A 17,019-nucleotide genomic window follows, 5' to 3' on the forward strand; every position below is an offset into this window, starting at 1 on the left:
TTTTTCTCCCCCTACACCATGTGGATTGAACCCGAAGCCAATTGACGCATGCGCTTTTGAATTTACCTGACACCAATACGCCGCTGCCCACAACAAAAGACAGAACAAGGCTTTATCCCCCCCCCGAATTAAAAACTAAACAAAAGAAAGCCCAGCCATCCAACTCCAAATGTACCTAAAAGAGAAGTCCCCTGCCCCAGTCATCAATGTTGTACATGTACATGTATTTTTTTCAGACTGACAACAAGTTAGCGGCTGATGAACGTAGGGATATGTATTTCATATGAGACACTGGGATAGGTGCCATTCCAAGTCAAGTCCTCCCCACTTCTAAGTCTCTATGCGTGTCTTAGTTTGCTCTCGCCAACACACATTTGAAACAGAGAAGACAATTTACTGACGATGAAAAATTGATATCAGATAATGTTTTATTCACGTCTTCTATGAACCGCAAAATAAAACCAAATTACTGCAGCACTGGAAAAGTGATTTTTATCAAGTTTGATGAAATTTCTGCCACGACAAAATGTATATTAAAAATCGACAATCAATCAAACATAGAGCTAGTGTCTTGTTAGAAGTATCTGAGGAATCAACAGATATATATTTGGGATGTTGTGCAACGTTTGAACAAGACGTAAAATTTTATTTGGCATTTTTCTAAATACTTTCTATAAGTAAACAACTGTTAAAAGACTATTACGATTGGTACATTGGAAAACATCGGTTGCTAGGGTGTTAGTTCTTGCCAATAAATGCACAGCAGTAAAGACACTTATTCTAATCAATCAAAAGGGAACGAAATTATCTTAATACATTCATCTTTTAGATTTTATAAGAGGTGCGCCGGGAATGTTGGCGAGTACGCAAGCGCTGTGACCATCTACTCTGGTGCCCAGACTACATCCCGGGGTCAACGTACAGCATGCGGTTGGGGGTCCCTGGACCTTCGTTTATTATCACGCAAGGTGTTGCATCGGTCAAAATTCGCTCTTTGACTTTGGACGCGGGGACGTCGTTACCCAGGTGAATTGCCGCCACTCCTGCCAATAAATGCAAGAAACTTTCTTCGGTGAGTATTTCTAAACCTAAACCAGGCCATCACGGTATAACGCCACCTTCTAGACCGGTTACATGTATTAAACGTCTGTGCCGGCAGAGCTACAGTACTCTGGCTAACATGGCTAACGATCCCTTCGTTGGAATGGGACCAATTTTTTTAGCTAAAGGGTGTTACTTAATCACAGCCGATTTCGAACACAATACAGTATCAACAGTCCCAGTTTGACTGGTACACGAAGTAACCAGCTCAACACTGCGGTACCTCTCTCGAATATGGTTTCGTAAAGACAGATCTGGTCCTAATATGAATGCATTCCGGCAGTCATATCACCAGCAACCATGGCCAGACTGCTGAATGGTCGACCGTTTCAAAAACGTTTGACTCGTTCCACCCCATTTGTGCTTCTATTTGAATTTGAATCCACTTTATTCCACTCTTAGAATACAACTGAAATTCCACACCAGCTTATTTGTTTAGCTTATCCATTCATCGAGTCACAATTCTCGTTCGAAACCAGATGTGTACATTTTTATCACAGGGAAACAATTTCTCTTACTTGACCGTGTTTTGTCGGTCTGTCTTTTTTCCCTTCAAATTATCTAGAGTGATAGCTTAAAGTGACATCTTATTTGTCTAACTGTAATCATTGCATCACTGGAGAGGTAAATTTCATTTTACTTTTCAAGAGTCCTTATTTCACTGCTTTGAAATAGATAAGGTTCAGATAAATTAACGTAAAACGAAAGTGTCATTAATAAGAATACATAGACGTGTAATAAGGGTGTTTCACAATAGTGCGCCACCAATTTGTCGACCCAATGCGCGTTTGGAAAGGGTCGACAGATTTGGCGCGTTGTGATTGGCCAACGCGTTGCAAACTCTTGAAGGCGTAGGATTAAAGTGCATCAGCTGGTTGAAATAGTTTTGAAATAATTTTGGGGACACTTACTTTGTTCAACATTAGTTTTGAGAACGCTCCCGTGCAGATTATACACGCCGATCATAAGTGAAAAATCACATTTATTCATACAGTGGTAAAATGTTTTGAGCATGCGTACAAACATACCAGCACGTCATCTGCCAGACTGTCTTGAAAGGTAAAAAGGGCTGGTTTTCTTTGGATTGGATGGCAACTTACGCTGTTCGGTGCAGTCGCCACGGAATCAGTTTCTCGGTTATAGTGTTTTGGTCAGGGTGTGAAATAAATATGTCATAATGCTTTTTGGTGTGAGATAGGGTCTTTGCCCTACGTACCTGCAACGAAAGCCGCCGATACGGCTGTTCCGTACGAAAGCGTGTAATCGTCGTCTCCGTCATCCGTCTGTTGTCGGATGGCCGTCTTGATCCTTGTCCCCGGAGCGAGAATGTCGACACACGTGCCATAGTAGGACGACGGTGCCTTGTGGTCCAGCGCGTTCGTATCAGCGACGTTGATTACCTGTCGAACGACGACAGAACAACATTGATGTACTGTATCTAAATCTTGCTCAGAATGTTTTCCCAGAATGTCGGCGGTATTCACATCAGAGTGCTGAATTTACCCCATTTCACTTCAACTTGATATTTTCATAGGCATACTACTTATATATGGTACACGGTGTGGTGTCAAACATCTTAATATCATAAACGTGATATGCGAGTTTTATAAACAAAGAATAGTGTGCTTCACCTGGATTTTTGGGGTGGTGGTTAAGGTTTACGAAGATAGTTTGCAATAAAATGAAAAAAAAATTTCCTGTATAGTCATTGGTTTATATCGAAGAATCTGTCTCTTTACACCGAAATATCCCCCATTCAAGACCTCCGTCAGGACAAGGTTTGTAAGACCACGATTACTACTCACGCTGTGAGTTCGGCCCGGCGACAAGGCGCAAGCATCAGACCCGGTCTCCGACACGGTGCCGGCGGCAGTCACGACCACGCAGCCCTCGTTGGGGTTAGAGAAGAGAGATTGGGTCAGGGCCTCTGCCTTCAGGTCCACGCTGACCGACTTGGGGAGGGTGTGGCCAAGCAAGACGACACAAGGCGTCCGACCGTGATCCTTCACCCACTGCATGCCTAATCGATAATGCAGGGCAAGATGGGGAAAGTTGGTGGTGAAATGTCACCCGGGCGAACGTACCGTGAAGTCAACAAAAAGCCTTCAGACCCCGAAACGTGTACCATTCTTAATTTCTTTGCAACGGGACTCAATTCAAGGCCCTGGGTGAAGGTTTTGCCGATTTTATGAAATCTTTAAATGGTTTGAAGCGTGGAGGGTCTACTGAATTAAGGAGTTGTAACAAAATAAAGCAAATCATGAAAATTTAGTGGCCGACCTGAGAAACTATGAAGGCTGGACATTTGGACACTTTCATTTGGCCTCTTTGGATGAGGGTTTCTACATTATATAGGACCCTCTCACGGGTCATGTTTGCAGAGGCGTATCCAACAGGGGATCCCCCCACGTTGTTTTAAAACAAAGAATACTTCATACGTGAGTGGGGAGGAAAGTGATCGGTACATTTATTTGTCAAATACTAGCACCAAAACCTTAAGAAAATAAAACCACCTAATAAAAGCAAGGATCTCGGGACCGTGAATAAGGCGTTTGATTATTTTCCCAACATCGTCTTTAATGAGCCCGAAGTTGCATTCGCTTTTGAATCCCCCCCCCCGAAATCAAAAGCTGGATACGCCGCAGCAGGTTTGGGGAGGTCTGCTTGAACCATTCGGGGCGATTGGAAGCGGACTTACCGGCAATGAAGTTCATCTGGTTCAGGTCCGTGTCGCAGTCGGTCACCCTCACACCAAAGACGTGCGCAGCCTTGGCCACCCCGACGCGCTTACCGGCCACTACACTTGCGACGGTCGTACCGTCCTTCTGAGGGCAATCGTTGCCCTAAGTGAAAAGGTTTTAAAAAGGTTGTGTCAGAGCTGGCGAGTTCCTTGAATCTTTGGATGCAAAGGGCAAAGGCAATCTGGTTTGGGGGCTGTCTCTGATATCCTGAGGCCGTTTTAAGACCAGGAATACTACTACCTACCGGCTGCCCAAGGACGTCATGAACCATCCTCGCTCGGCATTCTAGTTCGTCATGAAGCAGAGCAATGCTAGCATCCACCACGTAAACATTCACTGCGAACCCATCGCCTGGAATTACATTGAGAAAAACTATGTTAGTTCTCATTTTTTTTCTCTTAAACATCAACGTTTATATGTCACTATCTTCCTTGTTTTTCCCCCTTCAGTCTATACATACAACAATTCTTAAAATAACTGGAAAACCTAACTGATATGCAATTTTATCTGATAATGAACGCGCTGGGAGAAATGCCGTTAAATGGGCAGAAAGGATCATAACATGGAACTTCAGATTGAGAGTATGAGCATACACAGTTGATGTCAGTGTTCAGTAATTACAGATCGCACCTTACAAATTCGTCGCACAGGTCTGATTTCGACGAGGACAGGTTTAAAGCTGTTGACACTTTAAGCAGTACGCGCCATTTGAAAAAAAAGAGAGGGATTTTACCGGCAAAAGTCATATTGTAGTCTCGATCCGGTCCTATCTGGTTGATGCGATCTAGGCCATAGTAACCGTCGTCATCAACCCTATCTTGACGCTCGGCATTCTCCGGAATCGGTTTGCTTGTGTGCGCCGCGTCCCCTCTCATCCGCGTCTCTTCTTCCACGAACTGCACCGATGGATGGTAGCGTACCTGCCGGAATGAAATCAGGTTCGGGAAACAGATCGATGCATTCAGTAGACTGGATTGAAACGAGTTGAATTAAATGTGATGCCGATATTGGACGCAGAGCGTCCTCAAACCGGCATTTCCCGGTCCCAAGCTCGATAAGCGACTACCGCGTGAAGGATTTTCGATAACTGTATTAAAAAACACCCAAATTTCGAGATTTAAACAAAAAATGATTTTACTTTGAAAAACCTATTGGCACTACCACCAAATTATACATTAAAGTATGAATCGTTATTCGTTTTGTTTTTACCGTGTCTAGAGATTTGTAGTCTAATTCCAACAGGAATAGCTTCAAGTCTGTACCATCAATCTCGTCTAAAACCTTAATGTGACCGAAGCCGGTTCCCTCCTGTTCATTGCGATCGTTTTCAGCCGCCATCTCCAGCCTGAAGTTGTTCATGGCATCTTTGCTGTTGCCCTGTTGATAAAAAGACAGAGTCTCCGTAGAACTAAGTATAGGGACTACAGGTATATGGCTTCCACTTACACACGAAAAGTGAGTTTTGTGCGCTTCGTGCTTCGTTTTGTTTTTGGAAAGTCACTCTAAATTACAGTAAAATGGCAAAGGAATTAAATGTAATAACGCACTTAAAAGGGTTATGGGAGCTGGTGCGGTAGATATTTCTATTTTTTTTTTTACAGTACTTAAAATGTTGATAAATCCCCGTATAAAGTTGCACAGAATGATCAGAATTATTACTCACCTCGATTCTAACCAGGTAGTGACTTTTAACGGGATCAAGACTTTCGAACAAAGGAGCCGGGATGCCGCACACTAGCCTAGCTAGCAGGAGAGCGATGAGGCCGTGGACAGACATGATGTTGGGTGACAAACTGCGGGGAAAGAGGTTTACCTCATCGACCAATTAGTGAGCAGGATATACACCACATGACTGAATGAAGACAGCTCAAGAGACTTATGAGCAGGTAAGCGAGTGGACAGACAACGAGGACACAGACGGACATTAAATGCCAAAGGGCATTTCGTGATTGGCAAGTTTCTGTTGAAATGGTAAGAACAGTTGGATAGACAAGCAGAACGGACAAAGATAGGAGTAACACAAAACGTCGGCAATTTGTCCAAAAAAAAAACCAACCAAAACAAATCAAACGAAAACAACACATCCACAGCAACATAAAAATAAACTATAGCATAAACACTGTGCACAGCAACACGCATGCTGTTAATTTTGGAACTCAAAACACAGATCCTCTGGAGGAGTTCAGACAAAGTGAGTTAATTTTTTTAAAAAAGGGTCATACCTCAGAAGTCGACTTAACACTTTGAAAACCTTTCCACAGCGGATGTGAGAATAGAATCTTCCTACACTTTGATTTTATAGTCGAGCAGTGACTCGTGTCGTGGCTACACTACCCCCATATCAAATGCTCGGTATCGCTTTCAGTGAAATGCGTAAAATTCGATATCGCCTCCGTTTGAAATTGAAACGACTGAGATTAGCTTCGATTTTGTTTGACTGATTGAAAAATCAAGAGCTGGCGATGAAAAGATGGAAGGAATGATAGGTCGCTGCCAAGTATCGGTAATCAATCACAAAGATGTTCCAGCTTTTTTCTGCGATTCTTATGACCTTTTCGAACGACGAAAAAATATCTGAAATGAATTGGAGACACTCTATCTGTCATCCGCCGCTGAAGGTTAATCAATCCCATGATAAATTAATGTTGCAAATAATAGTAATATTGCAAGAGATTCAGCAAAGGAAGCACTGTAAAAGCCGTGTCGTTTGACGCACCGATTTTTTTGGGGGGGGGTTCAGGTCGTTTAGATCTAATAAACTTTTTCATTGTTCATGCTGTTGACATATCAGGAGGATATAACTCTCTCACATTTTTTTATTCTGAAGCAGAAATCACAGGTGGGGTGGCTTGAGGTCACGTGACGAGACGTGATCCCCCATGGCTGTTTTGTTTCGCACTCCAAACTCTTGATCCTTGCTTATTTGATGTGTTTGTTTGTTCCCCCCCCCAAAAAAAAACAAAAAAAAAACAGCAGTGCAAAAAACCCACACACACACGCACACAAAATAAAAAATTAGAGGAATTATTTCAACAGGTCTTTCTCTCGGAAAAAAAGTGTTTTCTGGCCCCATAGGAACTCATGATCGATGCGCGTTACTCGCATTTTAAACAAGGAAACAACTTTTGAGGAAAAAAAACTTCGGAGGACTGTTGACCGTATATTGTTCTTATTTATTTGATTAAAACTGAACTCGATAAATTAACAATGCAATTAAAAATGTCCACTTTATGCATTGTTCACTGTTACAAGAGGGTGACCTACTTTGTTCAATTTTAAGTAGAGTAAAATAAAGTGAATTCATATAGCAAATAAATAAGAGTTTGGATTTCTAACAAGGCATTTTTTCCACTGTTAATTGTAAATCACTAAAACAAGGGGACAGGCCTTATTTTAACATGACAAGTGTTATGAGTAAATAAATTGACGACATATTAAATCACTGGAAGGCGAATAATTCTTCAATGCAAAGACACTGCCGACTCCCTGAAAAAAAGATGTGCTTTGAATACTTAAATTTTGCAAAGAACTGTAAATAGGCAGCTCTAGACTGCATTTAATGTCTCTCACGTCATTTGAAAAGTACCTGGTGACATATGCCAGTCTCAGGGAACTCGGGAAATGAACTACTTTGATTTTATTCAGTCTACAATAAATACAACAAAATGCAAGAACACTAAAATATGATAGCAATCATTATGCGAATATACCTTCCACCCAAATGGTTTGCATAAATGCTTTTTCTTGTTTCCCGTAAAGGTTAGAAAAATCTGTCAACTGGAATGCTTGAAATACATTAATGTTCACCAACATTTCAGTCAATCAGTGTCAATGCCTGCCAAAGGAAAAACTTTATAACTGCCCAACTTGTTGGCTTTATTCAAATGAAAGTGGTCCCCAAATCAGCTGATTTACTACAGGTATCTTCACCTAAATCTGGTAACATTAATGAAAATGGCATGCCTGATTTGCAGTGATCTTTGCTTTTGATTTTCAACCCCGTTCTGTTTTTAACTTGTCAGACTTTTAAACACCACAAGTATAACTTGACTTAAGCCACTTGAACTAAGGTTTTAAATGTCCCTTTTACCATAAGATTTTTTTGTCAGGTGTCTTCAAGACTTGTTAATGAAGTCAACAGCCTGTGAACATAGAGCTCAGCATGTGATCACTGTACCTCAGAGGGACAGTGCTGATCCTGTGCTGTGTTGCATAGTCGTTGTATGCAAGCGAGGGATTACGCCGTGGGAACTTTGGGTCAGTTTGGTGATTTCAGAGACCTCCAGATTGAAATTTGTACTCGTAAGTGATAAAAAGTCTCCTTCCAAGCAGAAACAGCATGATGATGGTGATGACCACCATCATGACCAGAGCCCACCTCCCTCCAGAGTTGTCCTCATTTAGTGTCTGGTTTCTCTGGGGGCCTGTCCTGGGTTGTGTCGTCTGGTCCCCACCAGGGGCGGCTGCTGCTGCTGTCACACGCTGTCTCAATTCGGGGGTGGTGGTCCCACCTGGTTGGATGGTAGTGGTACCAGTTGCTTGGGGATCAGTGCTTGGTGATTGGCTTGTTGCTGCCTGGCTGCTCTGCGATTGGCCAGCTGGAGATTGGCTGGCATTTGGAGGTGTCTGATTGGTCCCTTGAGTTGCCGCTGCTGGGTTGGCGGCATTCTGATTGGCCAATAGCTGCTGGTTCATATTCATGAAGTTTGGCGGGTAGCCTGGGAACATGCTAGGCTGAAAGTGCATGCCCAGAGCTGCTGGGTTGAACGCAGCGAAGGGATTTGGGGGTGGAGCTGGATTGATTGCTGGTGGGGCGGTGTTAGCCTGAGCTTGTGGTGCAGCTGCCGATGGGTTACTGGTGGCATTCTCGCTGGGCTTCTTGTCCTCTTCCTTCTGTGATTCCAGAAAGATTCAAAAAGTTTCAGTAATGAAGTGATGGACATATAAAACCAGACCTGGAATGTTATGGTTTAAACCAAGGTTGCTGGAATTAGTGACTCAGATTTGACTGTCCTTGATAGACTGATAGACTCAGGAAAAATCTAGCTTGTTTCGTAAGCCTGACCTACACACAGGTACATAACAGTCCAAAATACTCCACAGCCAGCTTAGACGTTTATAACAGTCTTTCCTGGCACTTTCTGTGTCTATTAAAACCCACTTTTGTCGAACTCTCTCATTTAAAAGTCTTCTACTACGTCAGAGAGCTACTTAGACAAGAGGCTACCACAGGAGCAGCTGAAGAGATCAAAAGCAAGGTTCAGGCATCGCTATTCCGAAGGATTGGCATTTAATGACTTAAGACAGGGGACAGTTGGGTCTCCAAAGACCAGGGGTCTTCTGTTGTCCTGCCTACCTTGAAGCTGATCTGTGAGGCCAGCTTTGCCGCCTCCCGCTGCATCTCCTTGGACTTCTCTGAGGAGGTCTCCTTGGGGAGGATACACTTGTTGGCCTTCTTGCAAGATGGGCACGTCCAGTCTTGGGATCTGGGTTTAAGCAGAAGCCAAGATATGCCGATTGGCCGCCCAAAAACGAACAACTCACCAGAAATGGTGACAAATGGCAAAATAACAAGATTTTTCATGAAAACGGAGCCAGGCGAGATAATGACTGCATGGATCCTCAGTAGATGATCAGGTGAGTTTGTAAGCAATCTGCGTAACCCATTGGGCAGCCATGCAAGGAATTGAAGCACGTGGGAAAAAAAATGAAGGTTGAGCCAGGTGTAACATGTCACTCAGGCTGTTACCATTCTGCTAACGCACAGCGTAAAGTTGTTACACCCGTTGTATATATTAGCATTGTGTATGGAAACCAATAAAAAATGGTTTTATTGTATTAAATGAATAAGGTTAATACAATGTATACTTATTCATGTAAACAACCAAGCATCCACAGGCAGCCATAAATCATCTTTAACTCAGAGCCATGCTCCAGCAAGACAAAATGAGCTTTCAATTCTTACTTCTTGGCCAGTAATTTCCGTTCCTCTGGAGTGTAGTCAAGTGAGCCTATGGCCCCCTCTCCTTTCGTTGGCATAAAGCCGATGATGGCAAGCATGACGGTGCGGACTGGAAATAAGGGGAGAACGGCAGGTCAGGTAACAGTACAATAGTCCTACATAGTTTAGTTTTGTTTTTGTACATGTCTTTTTAAAAGCATTTCTCAGACTGCCAATTGTCAAAAAGCGAAAAACTAATCTAAATTTTATTACTGATTTGGATTAAGAGTTTTAGAATCTTGAATTAGAATCCAAATGTTTGGAGTATTTTATCGTGAATTGAAGGAATGAGGCGTCTTACTACTCCAGGACGGTTGCCAAGTTTCAGGGTGGTGACCGGATATCGACAGGCAAATCTTGGTGCCAACTTCAAATCTACCGGTGGGCTGCAAAAAAGTGTAACAGCAATAATAGTATACTGGGAAGAAAATGCAGGATAACTAAATGTACAAGTCTAAAATTATTATCTATTTAATTATTATTAAAAATCTCACTTTTGTAGCTTAGCATCATTATTCTGTAAGCTGTATACCAGAAATTAAAATAAAAACTACAAGGATGTAAAAAAAAAAAGTTTTCCAGCTTACTGTCAGAAGCATGATGCTAGGTGGCTTCATTGGGTAGTCTGGTGGAAGGGTGATCCTGCCGTGATACACGCCACCCTGGAAATCTGAGTCAGGGGGACCTCGCACAGTGAAATGCCACTCAAACAGATTGTCCTGTATCACAGTGGAAAAAAAAAGAAAACAAAAAGAAAAATAGTCAAGTGCCTAATTATGTAAACACAGTAAAGTGCTAGGTTTCGGGCAATTTGGACATGTTGGAAAAAGTGTCTCCATCATAGAAGTACTCAAGTAGAAACCTAGGATCCAGACTGCAGATAACTATAGCAACTGGTGCTAACACTGTCCATGCCTCCATAAACCAGTAAACCTGGTAAACCGTGGTGTGTCATGCTGCATTACCTCCAGTGGCTGTGCGTAACATTGTTCGGTAGGATCACTCAGTTCCTGAGCTTCTTTCATCAACCGCTTGACAGCTGACATTAACAAAAGAAAAAACACAGATCAAGCCACAATACACAAATATGGTGCAAACTGAACCTACAACTTTTTACCCAGAGGCCTTAAAGTCATTCTTGGCTTTCTTTTCTCGGAAATCTTTAAAGACTTATTGTTGTTATTGTTAGGAAATCCTTATTTAGTTAAAAAGTCCGCGCCGGCGTTTGTGCAATTTCTTACATTTCACTCAAAAAGGGTGACCCTGGCTTGATTTTTTTTCCTCCAGAGTTTCACGACAAAAAAGTCAAATTACCTGGACTCCTCCGAGAGTATTGCCCTTCCATCTTTGTCTTTGAACCGGTTTGTGAGAAAAGTCAAAATGAAATTGTAAACAAGTCAACTTTTACCACTCCCGCAACCCGACTCTCAGTCTGACAATCTGTGAAATTCCACTTCGTTATATCACTCCTGAAGAGGGTACCAGACCCACGTAAGAAATTACATTGACGTGGCCTGTGTGTCAACCTCGTGAGTTACGAACGATCCCAGTACGTTAGAAGAACATGTTTTGGCCTTTATATATTTTAAGCCTGAGAACTGGGAACGAGAATAAAGCCTATCTTAGCAATATGTTGCAGTTCTTGATTGGTCGCCGCACATAACCCGGAAGTAGTAGTACGTTCAAAACAAATGCGACTCACGCGCGGCACATGATGGTGTCTCAGAGTCGGACACTAGTCTAGGATTTGAATCATACCCTTTTGTTTCCAAGCATCGAGATGTCATTTTGGCGGTGTTTCGGGGCGGTCAGTGTTCTAAGGCATGGAGAGACTTGTCGTCAGGTCGTACAACTACCCAGAAGGTGGAAGAAAATGAAGAAAAAATGGGGAGCAGTAAGTGATGTTGCATGACTGACATGACCTAGTCTGATGTCAATTCCATCATGTCCACTTTTATAACTTTTACGCAGAAGTGGGACCTACCTACATTTCATTGACATTATCAATGAAATATGTCCCATTCATTCATCATCTCTCTAAGACATAATATTGTTGAACAATATCAATACTCTGTCTGGAAAGAATATCGACAAGAATATAATATCAAATCAGTGCTCTGAAATATGTGGTTGCTGAGCTTTCGGTAACTGAGTACCTTTTTCAGGGCAAGCAGTCTGCTTACCTTGAAAAAGTTACTCACTTACCGAAAGCTCGGCAATCACATATTTCAAAGCACTAATTTGATATTATAGTCTTGTTGATATTCTGATCACGGTGCTACGCAGGCCTTCCATATTTCTCTGCCTGGAAAGAGGTCCATACACGGACAACACCAATTTTCCCTTAAAATTTTATTACACTAACAGCCATCAGAAATTTAGAACATGTCCTAAAATTTTGTAGAAAGTGAAATTTAGTGAAGAAAATTCTGAAGCATTTACTTTTTTTTTTAAAGACAAGTCTAATAGGTCTGTGCACAGGGACATCAAGTGTTGTCCCTGCACTTGTATGATGAACATGATGACCTCTGTCGTTTTGTCTTTCTATAATAATTTGTTCGAGAAATATTTTGATCGCGTATCACAAATTTTTTAATTCTCTGAGGCAAGTGAGCTAGAAACAGCAAACTGTTCACATGTTTTTTAACTTTTGTTATTTTTCATTTTGATGTTGGAATAGATACAGACGCAGCGGAAAGTGGAGCCCTCGTTCCACGCACTGCGGCATTTTGATGAGAACTACGGTCTCCAGTTTGGCGATGCATGGCCCACCATCCGCCTGGGGCTGCTTTCTCAGCAGAAGTATGGTGTCCTCCTCAACAACTACAGCATCGTGGAGGAAACGGAAGAGTTCCTCAGGAAACTTGGTGCAGAGGAATTTGTTCAGCCAGCTGCCGGTGAATTAGCAAAGATGATGGAGGACACATGGTCATCAGAGGACGTTACTGATTGGAGCACAGAATCCTCAGATGAAGAAAGCCAGAATTTGGACAATTTAGATGTTTCCCAATGTCCCAAAGATGCTGACCAAAATCTTGAGGATCGTCTCGGTCAGATGAGTACTGTAGAGAAGTCTCGTGAGCCAGGGACGCAGTCTCAATCAGATCAGAAGAGTTCATGGGAGGAGAAATACATTGTGATGCCTGGATACGAGGCTAAGATGGAGCTTCTCATGAGCTCAGATGCTGGGAGATACAAAGGGTTAGACTCTGCTCAAGCAGTCCCAGAGATTGACGCAAGGCACGTCCAGAGACCACTGAAAGTCAGTCAGCATCTGAAGTGCTTTGTTTTCAGAAGTGGGAGTGTGGAACGATTCCCGCCATCCAAGCTGGATTCTGGAGGGCTTTTTCTGCAGTATTACACCATGGATGCTGCATCCATCTTGCCAGTGATTGCACTGGATGTTGGACCGGGAGACTTGGTACTAGACATGTGCGCAGCCCCCGGCGGCAAGACACTGGCCATAATGCAGACCATGCTCGCAGGTTGGTGGACTGGCTTAGTTTACCGATCCCCCACTTTTAACAAAGTTTGGAACAGCACCTGTCTCTGCCAGGCTCAAATTGTGTGCTTTGAATCATATGAGTCGCAAAGATGGACATTCAGTTGTCACCACATAGTCATACCCTGCTTTGATTTGGATGAGAGCGGGGCTGGTGTGATACTTAAAGGGGCAATATGTGATGTAAATTGTGCAGCTTTTAATCGTCCTTGCTGGTACATATATTTCAATGTCACCCCCCTGTTATAAATCCACATTTACTTGATAGAAATGGTTTGCAGTACCCTCTGATAAATCTGACTTGGACCAGCTGGCCGAGCCGAGCAAGCTCGGTGGTCGAATGGTTAAGACGTCTGCACTAGTAAGCAGGAGGTTGTAGGTTCGAGTCTCACCTGAACTTGTGAATTTTTTACAAGCGCTCAGATAAACACCCAGTATACAGTGTTATGAGTATGTGTCGGTGTGCAAGGGCAAAAATCCCACATTGGCAATTCTGTCTTAACTTTCTGAAGTAGATGTGTTGTTATGTGACCTTAGGCATTGTAATAAATATCTTGTATTTTTTAGGTGTAATTCTGAATGTTTTGGATGAAATAGTAATTTGGGGGATGGCTATAGACCTGATTAGGAAACAAATATTTTTGTCCGTTTCAAGACATTCTCTGTAAAATTTTCAAGGCTATAGCCCACGTCCCCTCTTGATGTGTATGTTACAAAACCCTTTTTATGAAAGAGAAAGTGTTTAAACCTCATTTCAGTGATTTGCAACTTTTTTTCTGCAAATTTTCAGGTGGTGTGGTTGCCAACGAACCAGAGACTGCTCGGAGACGTCGACTCCTCAACGTCTTGCGTTCCTACACCGGCTTTCACTGGCAGAGGAGCGAAGAACTACGATTCACGGCAGAGGACGGACGCCAGTGGGGCGAGATGGAACCGGATACATATGATAAGGCACGGCAAGGTTGATGATCTCTTGGGCTGCCATTCAGAGAAGCCTCTTGTTTTAATGAAAAAAATCCCCAATGGAAATGATTGACCTCATGAAACAAGTTGTGGCTTGGCAACAGCTGCAGAAAATGGATTGGATCTTATCAAGTCATTTGGGAGTGCTTGCAGGCTGTCCAGGATACCTTCTTAACTTCTCAGAGATCACGGTAATGCATCCATCAGTACAATATCTCCTTGGTTTCTTGCAGGTTTTAGTCGATGTTCCATGCACCACAGATCGGCTGGCGGTCACCAACAACGACAACAGCATCTTTGCTGTCAGGAGGACCAGTGAACGTTGGGGACTTCCCAAACTCCAGACTGAACTTCTGTGGTGAGCGCAGTGTAGTTTCCCACATGAGCAGATTTGATTTCGGGTCTACATTTTGAGAACATTTCTCTGAGCTGTAGTTGAGTGCTTCCAGGCTTTCCAAGCACTCAAGAAGCACACCTTAAGACCCAAGCTGTGTTGACTTACATGTAGTGTGGACAAGGGCTAGGCATGCACAAATGTGATCCTGAGAGTCCTTTGTACTGTATGATTTCAGAGGCGAATTATTTTAACTATCCCCCTTTTCTCAAATGTGTATTTCACTCCATGCAATCTACAACCTCACTTTTCTAATGATATGGTCTCACCTTGGTGGACTTTTGAAAACTGGCTTAATCTAGGTTTACACTACGTTCCCGGTGGTTAAAATGGTCTGTACGTGAGACAATGCCACGGCAGTCACGGTGCGGATGAGAAACCTAGTAGGCTGTAGTAAAAGGTGATGAATGCAGTACAGTGCGTGAGAGGCCGTAACAAGACTTGGAGACGGTCCATAGTGGGACGGGCAAATTTTTGACATTTAAAAATCTGGCCCTGCAACCATGGCAATCACAGACTGTCACGTTTGCCCATCCCATCCCCCGTGTTGTCTCACGTCCATACCGTTTTGTCCACGGTGGCCACCGCAATTGTGATTGCCGTGGCCACCAGGAACATAGTGTAAACCTAACTTAAGAAAATTCCACGGTGCTCTACATTTCGGGCAATCGTGATTGCCGTGGCCGCCTGGAACATACTGTAAACCGAGCTTTAATTGTAGTCTTACACAAGGGAACTGCCAGTTGAAAATACACCAAAGCAGTGTTCAACTACTTATTGGAATGTTTCCTTTTTGTCTTTATTCCCTCGATAAATCAGTGCCGGTCTTAAGGCTGTGAAACCAGGCGGTGATGTTGTCTACTCGACATGCTCGCTTTCACAACAGCAGAATGACGCTGTCGTAGAGAGCGCCCTCTTTCACTGCCAGGCAGAGACGGACATGGAAGTGGTCGTGGTCGAACTGTCACCGCTGGCCCAGTGCTTGGGTCATGTTTTCAAATTCTGCGACCGCGCAAAACACGGACAGCTCGTATTGCCAAACCTGAATAGCAACTTTGGTCCGATGTATTTCTGTAAGCTGTGTCGGCTGAGGTAGCGAAAGGGTGTATTTGGTACATGTTAGCAAATTGTGTCCTGCAAAGAAAGTGATCAAAGAAATTGTGTTTGCAAGTACACCTACAGATGTGTCAGCAACCGTGTCATTTTGAAAGGTTTCTTTGATTTGGACCATTGTTAGTGTGTGAAATATCTTAACTTTGAAATGTGTGTCATTTTTGCAGGGGTTGTGTCAACAATCTGGCATTCCCAAATAATCCGTCCTGAGGCTCTGTTGAATCAGTTCATTCATCGCTTTGTGCTGCCGAGGTAGATGCATTCTGAAGTTTTCTAGGTTCTGCAACTGTCGCTCGTGGCATTTTGTCAAGATGTTGTTAATGTGTTTCAGTATTGCAACCCTTTTTTAACTGGAGCCAATTTATGTTAATTGCTTACTGTTATACATGGATAAACTGATGCTAACACGTTGAACCTCCAGAGCCTCGATTTCATAGGAATTAAACTGAAGATTTACGTTCAGTTTTTTCTTTCCTAGGGCAAGGCACCAATCAAATGCATTAAAAGCAGCAAAATGAACCTCTTGCTGTTTTTTTTTGGGGGGGGGGTTACAAAGGAAAATGTGAAAATTAATTGTGTTGCATTGAAAGATAAAACATGCTTTTTTTGTATTAGAAGTAATCTTAGCTGGTAAGAGAAAATTTTGCCAAATTATGCCAAGGTTAATCCCATGCAGTCAGTTTCGGGAGTCAAACAGTTTTTTTGAAGAGTAATGTGCTATAATTTGTTGAGGTATTCGGAATGATGAAATATGCTTATCTTGCTTCAAGGTATGTTTTGGGGCTATTGGGAGCAATGTCAGTTTTAATAAAAATGCACTTTTCAAATTGAAATATCTTGAAATTCTGTCAAAATGATTCATCTATTTTCAGCCCAAATTTTATGATATGCAATTTTGCTTGAACTTAACACAAACGATATTTATGAGTCCTTTCAGCCTATTCCCAGTGCTCTAGAAGTATTGATGCAAAAATCAAATTTTGTTCAAATGCAAGGCTTACCCTTTACAGATTTATTTAATTCTACTTAAGATTCCAGCTGTATAATAGTCCTGAGAACATCTTCCTCATCATTTGAAGGCATTTTGAAGCAATTTGGAGAAAAGTCAAATTTTGGTCAAAATTTCATCAAAATGCAAGGCTTACCCCTTGCAAATCTGTGTAATTTCAGCCCAAAATTTCTGCAATGTAATTTTTCATGAAAC

At 42.5% G+C, this 17,019-nt stretch overlaps 3 protein-coding genes across 4 annotated transcripts; 1 reads left to right on the top strand and 2 right to left on the bottom strand.

Moving 5' to 3' along the window:
* Positions 1–410: 410 nt before the first annotated feature.
* Positions 411–5,629, bottom strand: LOC110974568 (uncharacterized). The gene is made up of 8 exons (XM_022226307.2): positions 5,506–5,629; positions 5,052–5,219; positions 4,576–4,762; positions 4,087–4,193; positions 3,800–3,944; positions 2,907–3,121; positions 2,318–2,501; positions 411–1,043 (listed from the first exon to the last, which is right to left on the bottom strand). Exons 1-8 carry the CDS (start codon positions 5,617–5,619, stop codon positions 901–903), a joined length of 1,263 nt encoding a protein of 420 aa, XP_022081999.2. The 5' UTR covers positions 5,620–5,629; the 3' UTR covers positions 411–900.
* Positions 5,588–16,648, top strand: nsun4 (NOP2/Sun RNA methyltransferase 4). 2 transcript variants are annotated; one of them, XM_022226306.2, is made up of 5 exons: positions 5,588–5,728; positions 12,524–13,328; positions 14,136–14,296; positions 14,542–14,666; positions 15,522–16,648. In XM_022226306.2, exons 1-5 carry the CDS (start codon positions 5,699–5,701, stop codon positions 15,796–15,798), a joined length of 1,398 nt encoding a protein of 465 aa, XP_022081998.2. In that variant the 5' UTR covers positions 5,588–5,698; the 3' UTR covers positions 15,799–16,648. The 2 variants fall into 2 exon arrangements, with proteins under 2 accessions (XP_022081998.2, XP_022081997.2); XM_022226305.2 differs by lacking the exon at positions 5,588–5,728 and adding an exon at positions 11,283–11,737.
* Positions 6,983–11,285, bottom strand: ube2j1 (ubiquitin conjugating enzyme E2 J1). The gene is made up of 7 exons (XM_022226308.2): positions 11,158–11,285; positions 10,809–10,882; positions 10,431–10,562; positions 10,145–10,229; positions 9,808–9,913; positions 9,199–9,328; positions 6,983–8,735 (listed from the first exon to the last, which is right to left on the bottom strand). The coding sequence occupies exons 1-7, from the start codon at positions 11,186–11,188 to the stop codon at positions 8,115–8,117; spliced, it is 1,179 nt and encodes a 392-aa protein (XP_022082000.1). The 5' UTR covers positions 11,189–11,285; the 3' UTR covers positions 6,983–8,114.
* Positions 16,649–17,019: the final 371 nt, after the last annotated feature.

Source organism: Acanthaster planci, linkage group LG15, assembly GCF_054643075.1.
Source record: "Acanthaster planci isolate LZ-2023a linkage group LG15, COTS_SCS, whole genome shotgun sequence".
Classification (NCBI taxonomy): domain Eukaryota; kingdom Metazoa; phylum Echinodermata; class Asteroidea; order Valvatida; family Acanthasteridae; genus Acanthaster; species Acanthaster planci.

Coding starts and splice junctions, on each gene's coding strand:
- ube2j1 (XM_022226308.2), bottom strand. CDS start 11,188: ATGGAAGGGCAATACTCTCGGAGGAGTCCAG. Junction 10,563..10,808: donor GTTACGCACAGCCACTGGAG/GTAATGCAGCAT, acceptor ACTGTGATACAG/GACAATCTGTTTGAGTGGCA. Junction 8,736..9,198: donor CCTCACAGATCAGCTTCAAG/GTAGGCAGGACA, acceptor CTGGAATCACAG/AAGGAAGAGGACAAGAAGCC.
- LOC110974568 (XM_022226307.2), bottom strand. CDS start 5,619: ATGTCTGTCCACGGCCTCATCGCTCTCCTGCTAGCTAGGCTAGTGTGC. Junction 4,763..5,051: donor ACTACAAATCTCTAGACACG/GTAAAAACAAAA, acceptor TCATTCCGGCAG/GTACGCTACCATCCATCGGT. Junction 2,502..2,906: donor CGCCGGGCCGAACTCACAGC/GTGAGTAGTAAT, acceptor GTCGTTCGACAG/GTAATCAACGTCGCTGATAC.
- nsun4 (XM_022226305.2), top strand. CDS start 11,624: ATGTCATTTTGGCGGTGTTTCGGGGCGGTCAGTGTTCTAAGGCATGGA. Junction 13,329..14,135: donor AATGCAGACCATGCTCGCAG/GTTGGTGGACTG, acceptor GCAAATTTTCAG/GTGGTGTGGTTGCCAACGAA. Junction 14,667..15,521: donor CTCCAGACTGAACTTCTGTG/GTGAGCGCAGTG, acceptor TCGATAAATCAG/TGCCGGTCTTAAGGCTGTGA.